Consider the following 15,148-nt stretch of genomic DNA (forward strand, 5'->3'; position numbering starts at 1 on the left):
AAGGCCTAACCTTAAAATGTATCTCAAGAGCTTCTTGACTGGGAGGGTTTGGGAAGAGATCCATAGTTTCCAGATGTCCAGCAGAGATTTTGATAGTACCGGAGAAGAGGAACGCCAGAAGCTATTTGGCCCGTTCTCCGCCGGCCTCTGTCTCTGTTTCACCATATCTAGCCCTTCCCAGATAGAGGAATGCAGACTTCTCCAAGGAGAGAACCCCAGAAGCAGCATTTGGAACAAGCATCTGTACAGTGGTTGAGGAGAGACACTCATAGACATGGTTCACTAGGGCTGAAGGTGCATGCTGGCTGACTGTGTGTGGCAGCTGGCTGGACATGGTACTGTTCAGTCCCCATGTAGCTGTCCTTGTGATCCTCAAAGATAAGTTACTCAAAGTCACCCAAGGGCTGAACACCCAAGTTGGTTTTCTTACACCACTGAAGAGGTTACCAAAGTGTGACCCACAGACTCCAGAGGACCCTGAGATCCACTCAGGGAATCTCAGGGCCACACGTTCACAGAGGACGACGAAAAGCTTAATTTTGTGTGAATGCCCTTCACGTAAAAGAAAAATGAGTCATTTAAAGTTTCAACTGAAAAATACACACCTTGTTATTCAGAGTGACTAATTTCAGAATGTAAAAAGCAATAAAAAATGTGTAGCAGCTCTGCTCTATGGTCTAGAGCACTCCGATTGTTCTCACTAAACACACTTAGTGATTCTCTGAGGTGCAAGTCACACTAGCCACTTTGCACATTCATAAAACATCATTTTTACTCAAAAGGCCAAATGACAGGCAAATTGCAGTGTTTTAGACTTGGGAATCTGGCAGACATTTTTCTCGAAGAAGAAGAAGAAGAAGAAGAAGAAGAAGAAGAAGAAGAAGAAGAAGAAGAAGAAGAAGAAGAAGAAGAAGAAGAAGAAGAAGAAGAAGAAGAAAAAGAAGAAGAAGAAGAAGAAGAAGAAGAAGAAGAAGAAGAAGAAGAAGAAGAAGAAGAAGAAGAAGAAGAAGAAGAAGAAGAAAAAGAAGAAGAAGAAGAAGAAAAAGAAGAAGAAGAAGAAAGTCAGTCTGTCACTTTGGGAAAACAACTGATGGCGTCTGTTGGCAATAATAAAACCTGAGTGCTCAAGCAAAACTCAGCATCTTGGGAACCTTGTAGCCATTGCTGTAAACTTGATAGCATCTCAGTCCTCTATCACATTCTCGATGGGGTCATCCTCTGGGAATGGATATGATGCTGATACTGTTTAGCGTGAAGTCTTGGCATTTGGATGATCTGTGATTCTCAATAAGCCAGTGTTTTCCATATGGTCCACATCAGGGCTACACAAAATCATGTGCTTGTAAAAGATCCATCCAAAGAAGAAGAAGGTAAGCAGTAAATTTTAGTCATGGTACAAATCTATTGGCGTGACTGCATAGTCTACATTGTAACCGGATTTAACAAAATGCCGATATTTGTAAACTTAGAAATAGTTTGTTGTATAATAGCAGAGATGATCTGTATTTGGAAAGATTATGAGAACACTGCTCATCTGCATGTGCACCACATGTGTGCAGGTACAGACAGAGGCCAGCAGAAGGTGCCAGATCCCCTGAGTTAGAAGATGCTTTGAGTGGGTGTACAGAATCAAACTCAGGGCATTGGTGAGAAGAGCCAGTGCCCTTAACCACTGAACCGTCTCTCCAGTGCTCCCAAACACTCTTTTGTTCTAGTTACACATGCATGTGGGCTAGAGTTTTTTTTCATGTACTTCGCTCCAAGATGTAAAGCACTAGATTGAATGCAGAAACCAAGTGAGTGACAAATTTATTAAACACGCAATGTATTTATTATTGCTATGTTACTTGAAGTTAATAAGTAATTAAAAAAAATTCTCAGCTAAGGGAAACACTGAGAGACTTAAGATAAGTATATTGATACTCTTGGTGATTCTTAAACATGTTAAAAGGATGCAGAGACTAAAGAGGCTAAGAGCCTGTCCCAAGATCCTGCTTAGAAAGTAACTAATTAAAAAGAGACAAGGGACTTTGAACTTGACAGTTTGTTGTCAGGAAGCTTCTCTGGGCTGAGAACAGGGCTGGTTATCAATTCACAATTATCCCTGCAGCTTAGATTAGTAGGAGCCATCACTGCCATTGCCTGTGTCCTTCCCAGCGGCCCAGTCTTTTAAGTATCCAAGTTCACCCACTGCCCTGCAAGGATGGTCTGGCACATGTACTCCCTGATCAGTACTGGGCATCATGACTCAATGTTAGCTCAATACGTGCCTCCCAGATGGTAGCAGGTGTGGTCCACAGTTACCACCTAATCCTCAGGAGGGTACCAGGCAAGGGCAGGGACAAAGACTCAAAGATGAGCTGATCATAGCTTTTATTTATTTCAAAGAAGTTCTCAGTTTGTGGGGAAGAAACTTCCAGAAGAAACAATTCCAACACAATGTGGTAAATGCTGTTCTGTGTTTGAAGATGAAAGTTTTTCAACAGAAAAATTAGGGCACATCCTGGCTCTGTGACGTGACGCCTGACAATGGGACAGTCTCAGGAATCAGGAACATGCATCTGCTGTATTTATTAAGCTCTCAATAGCACCACAGAAACTCTCTGTGGGTTTTCATGTGGTTTGCCCCAGAGGCCCAGAAACAATGATGCGGTGCCATACCCTGACCATGTAACTTCTGAGAGACAACAGTGGCTAAACAGAAATGAGAAAACTCCTTAGGATCACAAAGGATGAGCAATGGCCCAGCCATTTTATCTCCTCTGTTAGTGGGGACACTGTAGGACATTCTTCTAGCATTCCAGTTCTAAGTGCCCCCTTCCAGGCAGAGAGGCTAAGTTTGTTCACAAGGGTCTCCCACGCAGCTGAGACTAAAGCAGGCTGAATGCCTTAGCCAGAGGCTCTTAAATTCCTAAATTTCAACTTTATGGGAGTTAAATTAAACAATAAGCCTCATGATTGGGCCAGGAATGCTGGAGTCCCCTTTGGGTGGGCTGTTTGGGTACCAGGGAGGTTCTGATATACCCAGGGTCTACTTAAGTCCCTGCCAGGCACCCTTTGCCCCTTTGCCTTCGGAGACCTGGTCCCAATCCCTCCTTTTAATCTCCTCTCCTGTCCCTGTGGTTCTACCCAGCTGTGGCAACTTCAGAGGGAAATAAACTCCTAAGAACAAAACAGACCATTCTCAGACACAATATGCCCAGTGCTACCCACAGCCAGCCTGCCTCCCAAGGCTACAGAGCATGGGCCTCCCAGGTCCTAAAGGAAACATAAAGCAAAGGCAGGATACTGACTCTGGACACATGGTGACTTCTCTCTGATCTTCAGGGAGTTTATCCACAGAGCAGCTACTTTCCAATTGAAGGACACACCATTGGTAAACATGCTTAATATTGTGTGGGTCAGCCCACCATTTACAGCAACAAATTCCATGTGATTATTTGATTGTTGTCTATCTCCCCGAGGTCCCTAAATGGCCTGGGACCTTGCACAGAATCTTTTCTCTTGCTCCCTGTCCTATTTTTAAGGGCTTAGGAGAGTGCCCGCTCATTACAAATTTGTTGAGATAACTGTCTGACTAAAACGAGTTGGAGACTGTACTATTTTAGGATCTACTCCTCACATAGCAACTTTGGGGCCTCCTGACAACTCTTGTGGATTGGTATCGGCTGCTTTGAGTCTGGGGTCATGCAGCATTAGAGGGTGAAATCTGGGTCCAGCAGAGATATTGCACATTTATTGATGACTTGTCATTCATTACTGTGGTTGAGGGCACCGAGTTACTATGGTTAAGGGTACTGGGTAACTGCTGCACTATCAGTGGAGTCAAGAGACCCCCTTGGCCAGTCATCTCTAACAACAGTCTGTTCTGTAACATGGGTACAGCTGTTTTAGGAGGACTGAGGCTACAAAAATGCCTGGCTTGGAGATAAAAGAACCGCAGATAAAGCTGGTAGAACAAGGTCATACAAAGAATCTGAAAGCATAGCAGATGTATGTCTCAGTGTGTCCATGAACATACTTTCTTGGGGTGCAAGTTCCACAAATCGATGGATACTAATGAGCAGGCCTGACACAGCTCAGCTAATGGATCCCATGATCAGACAGAGCAGTAGCAATATGCTTCCCCGACCCATGAAGCAGCGGCAGTACTCACGAGGGTAATCCTTTGGATGAGTCTTCTCGGACCAGTTCCCATAGAATGTGAGTCTGTACTTGGCAGTTCCACAGGCACAGCAGTCTAAGATCGGTCTGTCCGTCACCCCATCAAGTGTGGGATCTGGAATGGGAAGTCAAGTTAGAAAGCAGATGGGGACCTTGTAAAACAGCCTTGCAGCAGCTTGTCTTATCCTTGATCTCTGTATAAAAAAAGATACACTACAGTTGCACTGACTCAAAACCAACACTCGGATTGCTATGAATTTCCTGTTTCTCAACTATGAACATACAGTTTGCAAAAAAAAAAAAAAAAAAAAAAAAAAAAAAAAAAAAAAAAAAATCAAAGTTCTTGCTCTCCAGTCTGGGGTGTCCTATGGAGCCAAGAGTACAGAATCTCTAGGATGGGGAGACCTTGGGAAATCCATGCTAACTTCTACTCAGTTACTCTTTTCATTTAAAAGTGTGTGTGCGTGTGCGTGTGAATGCCATGTGTATGTGGGTGCCTGAGAACACCAGTGGAGAGTGTCAGATTCCCTGAAGCTCGTGCTACAGATGGTTGTAAGACACCTAATATAGGTGCTGGAAACCAAACCAGGGTCATCTGCAAGAGCGGCAAATGCTTTAAACCACAGAGCTGCCTCTCCAGCCCTTACTGAACTGTTTTTGTTTTTGTTTTTATCCTGGATTTCTCCCCATCCCTTCCATGGCAGCATCTCTCTACTGAGTTTTAAGAGAAACGTGTCTATTTTCCAAGAAGCACTTTTGAGGGCCCAAGATGCTGGAGCAGAGCAGAGGCAGGGGTGGCTTTAGAGGAGGTTAATGAGAGAGTGAAGCGGTTCTCAACCTTCCTAACTCTGCAATACTTTGATGCAGTTCCTCATGCTGTGCTGACCCCCAACCATAGAATTGTTTCCATTGCTACTTCCTAAGTGTAGTTTTGCTATTGTTATGAATTGTAATATGAATATCTGATATGTAGGATTTCTGATATATGACCCCTGTGACAGGGTCATTTGAATCCCACAGGTTGAGAATCACAGAAGTAGGGGCTTAAACGATGCTGGAAATTAAGAGGAGGGGGTTCTTGTGCAGTCACATCATCTCTTGTCATGCTTTCAAAGACTTAAGGGGAGGGGGCATCGCAAATGTGTTCACAAGTTCAAGTGTACTCTTGAGTGTAGAAGCAGCCAGGAAAGACTTAAGATTCCCTCTCCACCCCCCCCCCCCATTTTTAGCTGTGAGTAGCTGATAAGTAGGGAACGAGAGATTACATGAATAAATTCAGCATTTCTGATGGTTAAACCCACAGCTCTAACTGCCTTAGTGCTTTCAGGCTGCTCGGCTGCCTCTGAGAGGGGACAATGCCTATAGACGCCACTTACTGCAACTGCTTTTTCTGTAGCTCTCCCAGCTGTGTTAACACCAATCTTCCCTTTCTGCAAGTTGGACATTTTTTTTTCTTAAATATTGTACAAAAGAGCAGCAACCAAGGGGATGAAAGCCATTTTGCATGTCAGAAACAGCGTTTTTCAATCTCTTTAGGAATTTGCTGAGCTTGCTGGGCTTGAACATGCAAAATCAATGGTGGGGAAAACTGAGTTTGGGGACAGAGACAAAGGATGAGACCATGCGAAGATGCACTGAGTCATTTGTATGCGCTGCTCTCATTCCAAATACTGTCCTAGGAAGCTCTTTGGTTATCCCTGGAGGTTTAAACGTGACATACACTCCACGGGCTCATGTGTTCCAACACTTGGTCCCAGCTGGTGACACTGTTTGGGAAGGTCATAGAACCTTTCAGAGATGGAACCTTGCTGAAGGAAGTAGGTCACTGGGGGGCGGGGCTTGAGGCTAGATAGCCTGACCTCATTTCCTGTGCACTCTGTGGGTACGTTTTTGACAAGCCAGCCTCCTGCGTCTACCATGTCTTCACTGCTGTAGTGGATCATATCCCCCCAATTGAAGACTAAAATAAACCTTTTGTTCTTTTTGTTGTTTCTGCCAGGGTAGTTCATTACAGCAATAGTAAAGTTACTAAGACACCCCTGTTCTGCAGAGTTTTAAAAGGAAGAAGCTGGCTGGGTGACCTGATCACGTTTACTTCTGGATGTAGAAGCAGGTGAGGGAAGCCATGCAGGCAGAAGTGGGGCCCAGGTCTTTTTTGGTCCAGTGCCTAGAACTTCACTCTGAATTCAATCACGGCAGGAAAGACTCATTCTAGATAAGTCTGCATAAATGATACTTAGTAAAAAAGAAGACTTTTTATTTTGCTTTCCGAACAAAGGGAAGTACATAAACAAAACAGAACCCCCCCTATAGATTTCAGAGATTTCTGAAGAAGCATAAAGGAGAAATCTGCAACCACCCAAAGTAGGAATCAGTGGCAGAGGCTAGACCGATGTCTGTGCCTGGGAGCAAGCTGCCCACTACCATCTGCATACAGGACCTGGACTTGATTCCTGCGTGAGCCACTTGGGTAGCATGGACACACTCACCTAGTACATTTTAGGAGAGGTAGCTTGAACCAGAGATCTGGTCCTTTTGTAGTCCCATGATGAGAAGCTGCATTGTTTTTTCTTTTTTTTAATCTAAATTAGTTTTGAAACGAGGATTTGGATCTGAGAGACACATGTAAAGACAGGTGCTGTTAAATGAGGCAGCGACAGTGTCCAGAAGACCTGAAATAAGACCAACTGGGAGCTTTGCTTAATCAAAAGGGCCTTTAGATTTAGGCAGCAAAGGTAAAGATACCGTGAAGGCCTTTACAGAAATGAATATATAACAGACCTTTGGAGAATAAGCTTCCAGGTAAAAATTAAATTTCTAGGTTTGAAAAGGAAACTGTTTCCTACCGAGGACAGGCTCTTGCTAACAAAGCAGGTTTTTAAAAGGCAGTGATGACAAGTACCAACATCTCCCACAGTGCAACAACTGAGCTGCTAAGCCAGATAACCTTGTTCTGGAGTGTGGACTCACACACACACACACACACACACTCACACACACACTCACACACACAAGCACACACACATACTCACTCACACACACATGCACACAAATACACACATACACAACCACACACACACACTCATACACACACTCACACACATACACACACACATGCTCACACACATACACACTCACACACACTCATACACACACACTCACACACACATACACACTCACACACACTCTCACACACACAAGCACACACACATACACACTCACACACATGCACACAAACACACACATACACACTCACATACACACTCACACACACACATTTTTGAGACAGGGTCTCAATATGTATCCTTGGCTGTCTTGGAACTTACGATATAGATGAGGCTGGTCAGAGATCTGCCTTCCTCTATTTCCTGAATGCTTGAGTTAAAGGTGTGGGGTACCACACCCGGATTTTTTTATTTATTTTGTGCAGTACAGGGGATCAATCCCTACTGCTGCATCACTGAAAATACCCAGTACCTGTTTTCTTCTTTAAAACTGAGTTTCACTGTGTAGCCCAGGCTGGTTTTGAACTCACAATCCTTCTGCCCCACCTTCCCAAATTTTGAGTGCACCACCTCTCCCTCTTCTATTACAACCTAGCTTTCTCCTCATTTCTATCTTGAATTTGTTGACTTCTGAGAGTCTCAGGTCTTCTCTTCCCCCCTCCTCGTCCCCATTTTTCTTATATCTTTTTTATATGTGTACATCTGTGTGTTCACTATATTCAAGCATGTGTGTGTGTGTGTGTGTGTGTATGCGTGTGTGTGTGTGTGTGCAGGTGCCAGTGTAGAAGTGTGCTCATGTGTGTGGAGGCCAGAGGACAATCTTAGCTCTTAGCTTTCATTCCTCAGTGGCCATCAATTTTGTTTTTTAACTTTAAACAATTATGTGTATATGTGTGTGTCCATAATGTGGGTATTTGAATGTGAGTGCAAGTGCTCATGGTGGTGAGAAGAGGGTGGGTGATCCTGTGAACTGGAGTTACAGGTGGCTGTGGCATGCCCACATGGGTCCTGGGGACTGGACTTAGTCCTCTGCAAGAACAGAATATGGTCTTAAATCCTGAGTCATCTCTCCAATGCCAGCACACCTTGATTTTGAGACAGGGTCTATAAGTACCCTATAATTCACCAAATAGGTTGGGCAGGCTGACTGGAGGGTGAGTTTCATGGACCCATCTGCTTTCTCCTCTCCAGTGCTGGGCTCACAAGTACACTCTATCACACTCAGCCTTTGTGTGTCCTCAGGGGCTTGAGGTTGTACTTGGGTCCTCATGTTCACAAGACAAGTGCTTTCCTGACTGAGCCAGCTCCTCAGCTCTCTACTTCCTCTCTCACCTTCTCATTTTCTGTCCTCTGTTTATATCTCAGCTCTTCTCTGGTTTCCCCTTTTCTCATCCTCCTCTGCCATTCCCTTTCTGTTTGTGACATGGTGTCCAAATGTGTGGTCACTTATCTATCACAGACCACCTTTTGAAAGAAGTGATATTTTTAAATTGCAAGTCATTTCATATTTATGTAGCTCTTAAAAATCACAGGCTGGAGAGATGGATCCGTGGGTAAAGGTGCCTCCCGTGCAAGCTTGAGGAGCAGGGTTTGCATCCCTGGGACCCATGTAAACTAGTCGAGTATGTAGCATATACTTGTCATTGCACACTTAGACAGAGGTGGGAAGTGAAGACAAGAGAACTCCCTAGGAACTCCTGGGCCACCTACCCTGGCTTGCAAAGTAAAAATAAAACAAGGAGAACCCACCTCAAACGAGGTTGGAGGTAAAGACTGACATCCAAAGTTGTCTTTTAATCTTATATGAACATGGACCGGTGCCCATATCTACACATACAGATGTGTGTGCACACACATACACACACACTAGTGCTCACTGCTTTTTATTCTTGTGGCTATGTTTCATTGCCCACGGAGGAATAATCATAATTGGAGCAATAAATGATAGTCCCAAGTGCCACCATTTCTTTCCCTAACAGATTCGATTTGATTCAACGAGAAAGCAAGGCACATAGAGACTTTGATTAAAAGCTGGCGTTTGCTAAAGTGATTAAATACATTAAAAAAAAAACCCTCTGCTCTGCTCATGTTTAAATGGTTTTTGTAATGTGATCATTTTGATTTTAATTTTCTCATGGGTCTGCTGGTTCCAGGAATCATCTACAAGCACACAAAAGCCGAGAGCACACGGACTTGCTGGGCCTTTTCAGTCCATCAAGTCAAAAGTAGTCTTAGCATAGATGGTGTGATTAGCCATTTTCCTAAGAGCTCAGCCTGAGAGAAGCCATAGAGATACGGCTCACTATTTCCTCATCGTTGGGCCCACTTGACTTTAGCACAAGCTCAGCTTAGACAAGGCCTCCTAAGATAGAACTAAGGATCCAGGAAGGTTTCTTGTCTTTTTCATGGGGCTGTCTGTGAAGTATCTCCTAAGAATTTTCAGATTCTGGAAATGAGGCTGGCCTTTGTCAGTCCATCTAACAGAGCCGCACCGCAGTGAATAAGCCTAGCTACCCACAGGGGAGATTAAGACGTAGCCTATGTGTGAGTCCAGCTCATGGGAAATGAGTATACTTTCATGGAAAGAGGGTAAGGAGTCAGATTGTTATTTAAGAAACAAGAGCCTAGAGAGTGGAGATGCTCCTTGTTTGGAAAAAAGCTAATAGAGCCACTTATCAGCTAAATGGCTTGGGGGAAAGACCTCAGCCCATGCATAATGATACACACCAAGAACTTAGCAATGGTCTTAGCCAGAGAGCCCAGAACTCCCACCTTGAAGGCAAGCATCCAACTGTTTCCATAAAATTCTACTTAACATTTGACTCCAGCCTTTTCACAAGAAGACAGTGCATCGTTCTGATATAGACCGGACTGCAAAGTGCCGCCCACAGAGGATACAGCATTGACAGGGGGCAGTGGCTCCACTGCTGGCTGTAAACAGCTATTGGAACTCTCTCTATGTCAGACTCTTTGTCTGCACTATGGCTGATCCAACAGCCTTTACCATACAGGGCTATAGTACAGATTACATAACTAAGGAATAGAAGGGGTTTAGAATAGTGCCCATCATGTAGCAAACACTCAAAATTATTAGCAATTTTTATTATTTCCCAAGTATTTCCCCCCTCCTGCCTTTCTCAGGTTTAGGTTTGCTATAGTTGGAGAGGATTATTTCTTCTGAAAAGACTAATTGCTGGAAAGGCAAATAAAAATTCTGCAAAAATGAATAGAAATGAGATAGCTAAACTGTGTAATTATAGAACACTTTCTGTTTTCATTGGCTTACCTAATAATGTCTAAACCAGTTCAGATGTTTAAAGTCTTATTTTTAACAGCAGATTAATGAACAAGAATGTAGATAGCAATAACTACCATGCACACACACACACACACACACACACATGCACATTCAATCTTGCGTGTATGATGTGCGGACTTGCCAGGTTTGGAGTCTGTGAATGCAGGTGTACCTTGGCACTTCTGTGGGGAGTCAGAGGACAATCTCAAGTCTTTACAGCTCAGCTTGTGGAGAACAGGTTCTCTCGTTTTCAACCTGTAGATGTCAGGCTAGCTGTCCTTGGGGCACCCAGACATTCCCACCTTTGTTTCCATCTCATATGTTAACAGATGATCAGTGGGATTACAGAGCTGAAGCACCCGGTTCCATCTTTATGTGGGTTCTGGGGCTGTGCGCTCAAGCCCTCACAGTTGCATGGTGAGAGCTTTACTTGCTGAGCCATTCTCTAGCCTTATTGTTATTAAGTCACATGGAGTGGGGGGGGGGAGCTGTACAACAGAAGCAGATCTAAGTAAGGCTTAACCTGACCCAGGCCCCGTCTGCAAACACCCACTCTACTTTATTAGGAAGTTCCAGTCCCAGGCTGGGGTGTAGCTCAGCGCTCAAGTGCTCAGATAGCGTGCACAAGGTACCAGATGTGAACCTTAGCACCAGAAAAAAAGGACATTAGAGGTATTAGAAGGTTTCAATCCAAAGAAAGGGTGTTTGTGAACTTGCAGTCTGAGGACCAGAGATTTGAATTTGGTAAAATCATAAGGTTAGTGTCCCTTACCCTCCAACCCATGATATTCCAGTCTTCTACTGTTTTTTTTTTTTTTTTTTTTTTGAGAAAATTCTTCATATTACTCAGATACCATACAAGTTCTGGAGGTTGGTTATTCCAGAGAGCCACTGTAGGCTCTTTAAAGGTACACAACTGTGCATTCCTTAATTAAGTCCTGTGAATTATTCCAGGGAACCTCTTCAGAATAATCACTGTTTCACAAAAATAAGAAGACAGCACCAATATAAGGTACATTATCTCCTACCCAGGGAATCAAGCCGAGTAATTAGAGCTTAAGGCAGATCCAATTATCCGTAGCACACAGCCAGATTAAAAATCAGAGCTACGAGAGGAGGCAGAGCCCAGGGGAACTCAGAAAGCCCCATTGCCAGAATTCCTTCAGCCACACTTAACCTGACAGCAGCTCCCCCCACAACCTTCCCCTTCTGCATGTTCTTACCCTGTTCACACAGCTTCTTGGTCAGGGAGCCCTCGTCTTGAAAATAAATAATGCGTTTCTGAACAATGCTGGCCCTGTGGGGAAAGAAGACATCGACATAGTGGTGAGAATGGCAGGTTTGAGGGACAGTCGAACACAGTCCTTGCTTAGCCACCCATGGCTTGGTGGCTCTATGTGTTTCTGTCTCTTCATCTATAAGCAGACAAGCCATACCGGCCCCATTGGCGTCACCTTGAGAATTGTCAGAAAATGTATGTCAACAGCTTAGCACATGCCTAGAAACCATCCTCTCCTCATCAGGTACTGGGTTACTATTGATAACACTGATACCGAAGTAAGAAGTAAGCCAATGGCGCTTTCAGCATCTTCTCTCAATGGCTCATTTTCCCTTCCTCTTCCTACTAAATGATGGGGTCCATTTATAGATCCACCACATTCAGATTTCAGAAGCATGTCAAATCCTTCTCCTGAAGGGAAAAGAGGAATCTAAAACTATTTCTTGATTTGTTCTAAAAATGTCATCCTATATCATTCCTGAAAGTCTAGACAAAATTATCTCCTATATTCTGAACAAAGACAACGTCAATTGTGGTCTCTTTCTCTCAGACATGTCAAGTGTGGGTTTTTTTTAGAATTTAGAATACATATTTTGAGGTTGCAAATGGCTTGGATTTGGTCAGCACATATTTCTTCTTTCCTTTGGGAGAGAGCAGATACGCAGTTTCTCCCTTAACTCACTCTCTTGCTTATTTTCCATTGGCCTTGAGAAGAATGGATGCTGAAACCCAGTGTTCCAGCAATTTAAGAGTCTACAACATTTAAAGTTGAGCTGGTGCCGATAAATCTCAAGCCATTTCTATTGATTTTCTTCAGCAATGCAACTCAATCAAAAGGTAATTTTCACTTAGATTCACCCTATTTAACAGATAAAGGCATCTCTGACTCCACTACCGCTGACCACACTGAATAACTGTTTGACTCCCATCATTTCAGACCCAAGAACTGGTCCATGTTCTCTGTGGGGATCTGTACTGAGTAAAGACAATTTCCCCAATGGTCTGGGCAGAGGCCAAGATGACTTTCCAAAGAAATGTCTATGCTACATCCAGTCTTTCACAAAAGAATACAATTTAGACCAGCTTTACAGATGTCTTTTACAGCCTTTCCCCACCCAAGAGAGACAAGATGTTAAAATAAGTAAATGAAATATATACTTCTTGTCTACACATTATGACTTTGATCATTTTGTCCATTCTCTTGACCATTTAAATGGGAAAATTCCCCCAGGCCATCCCTACCTCAAAACCAAATAGCAAAGCCTCTTGTTCTTCAGAGAACTCTGCCACTTACAGCAATACTTGTTGGGGTGCCTCTCTCCTGTGTCGGAGGGACCCTTGTGGGAGCATAGACATACAAGGAAGACCCTAAAATCCACACAGTTCTGGTTCAGTGGAAGGCTTCCTTCTCATGCCAACCAAAGAAACTTCCTTCCTTTTGTCTTCTTGTAGTATTTATGGGCACACTTTCAACAAAATAGTGGTCAGAGGGCATGTTTTGTGGCTGGCACTGAGGAGGGTACCAGGGTCATTATGAACAATAGAGATGGGGCCACCCAGCTCATTCTCAAAGTTCATATCACAGGAGGGGAAAGCATAAAATAATCAGATCCACAGCTAACAGTGATTGAGTGCTACCATGGAAACATCTACAGAGTGCAGAAGGGAGACCTGACCAAGCTGAGAAACGATTCCCGGAGAAATAATAGCTCAGCAGAGATTGGAAGAGCAGGCACTAACCAGGCAATTAGGAGGGAGAAGAAAAGGAGAGGGAATTGTCTATAAAATCCTTGAGGCAGGAGTTGGCGGGGGGGGGGGGGAGGGAGAACATGGGCTTGCTGGAAGACGTATGAGTAGAAAGTCAAGGAGATGATGTAAGGAGAGAGGGGAAGTAAATGAGCCCAACCACCATGTGACCCAGGGCCTGCTGGGAAATGACCTTTCACTCAACTTTTGATAGATGTCTTTGAGGGGCATGCTCCAGGGCTGAGATAACCAGATCTGCTCTTTCAGAAAAGCACTTGGGCCAGTGCATGACAATAGGTTGGTGTGAGTCATGTACCATAGGGGTCCCAAGCAAATCAAGCTTTATTTCAAAAAGCTTCTCTCCCAGTAAATATTTGAGGAAGACTGGACTACAAGGATATTTGTTTTTCTGCTGGATAGTTTTATGTCAGCTTGACACAAGTAGAGACATTTTGGAAGAGGGGACCTCAACTGAGAAAACACCTCCAACAGACTGGCCTGTAGGACAAGCTTCACAGGGCATTTTCTTGATTGATGAGTGGGCAGCTCACCTCTGGGCTGGTGGTCTCGCAGGCTATAAGAACAGGCGGGCTGAACGAGCCCGCACCTCTCCATGCCCCTGCATCAGCTCCTGCCTTCAAGTTCCTGCTCTGACGCCCTGTCATGACAGACTGAGCTATAAGCGGGAATAAATCCTTTCCTCCCCGAGTTGCTTTTGGTCATGGTGTTTTATCATGGCAATAGAGAACCTAACTGAGACGGGTTCTTCTCTCAGTGCTTAGACAGAACACCTGAAAGGATGAATGGTCTGAACAGCTCACGGTTGGAGGGAACAGAGCTCACCATGTCAGGTAAGGATGCTGATGAAGGGCTCTGTCCTGATGCACATCTCAGTGTGCCGGGAAGCAAGGCAGCGCTGTGAACCTCAAGCCTGCCCTCCAAAGACCCACGTCGTGGAATAAGGTCCTATCTCCACCATGTGCCATGACCTCCCAATACAGCACCCTAGCTGATGGTTCAAACGTATGAGCTCAAAGGGAAATTTTACGTTCAGACTACACCGGGATGATGAACTAACATGGCGTGGGAAGCGTTTTTTCAGCTCCCCTGAAACACTCTAATCCCATCTCAGCTAAATACACATAATCAGCCTTTGCAAGCTCCAGTGAGGAATGCCCTGACTGCCTTTTCAGTCTTCTGTGAAGAAGACATTGGTAAAACCTGCTAGTTCAAAGCATGGGCATAAACAGAACTTACCCCTAACTATCGAAAAATTGACTGGAAAAATTTACAGACTACTAGTGGAAGTTGTATATTTCCTATAAGCTCTCCAGTTTTATTTTTAACCCCTGGAGATGACATAAAATGTAAGCTCTCCCACTCCCTTAAATAAAACTTTATCTTAAACAGAACAAAACACAGGAATGGAGAGCAGCTAAGAGCACTTGCTGCACTTCAGAGAACGCAGGACCAGACTTCAGACTCATGTCAGTCAGGACACAACCACCTTCAATTCCTGCTCCAGGGAACTTAATACACTTTTCCAGCCTCCGCAGGCATCTGCACACCAGCACACACACACACACACACACACACACACACACACACACTCATGCACACACATATATACAGCACATGCACACACAGACGTACACA

General features: G+C 44.1%; 1 protein-coding gene across 1 annotated transcript in view; it reads right to left on the reverse strand.

Annotated features, from left to right (window-relative positions):
- SPON1 (spondin 1) overlaps positions 1 to 15,148 on the reverse strand; it is a gene marked incomplete at its 5' end in the record, with an annotated part of 278,019 nt that overhangs the window by 139,413 nt on the left and 123,458 nt on the right. The window contains 2 exons of the mRNA XM_080911650.1: positions 4,157 to 4,279; positions 11,691 to 11,764. Coding sequence (XP_080767776.1) covers positions 4,157 to 4,279; positions 11,691 to 11,764 — 197 coding nt within the window. The remainder of the gene's footprint in view (positions 1 to 4,156; positions 4,280 to 11,690; positions 11,765 to 15,148) is intronic.

This window comes from Micromys minutus, assembly GCF_963924665.1.
Source record: "Micromys minutus genome assembly, chromosome: 2".
Taxonomy (NCBI): domain Eukaryota; kingdom Metazoa; phylum Chordata; class Mammalia; order Rodentia; family Muridae; genus Micromys; species Micromys minutus.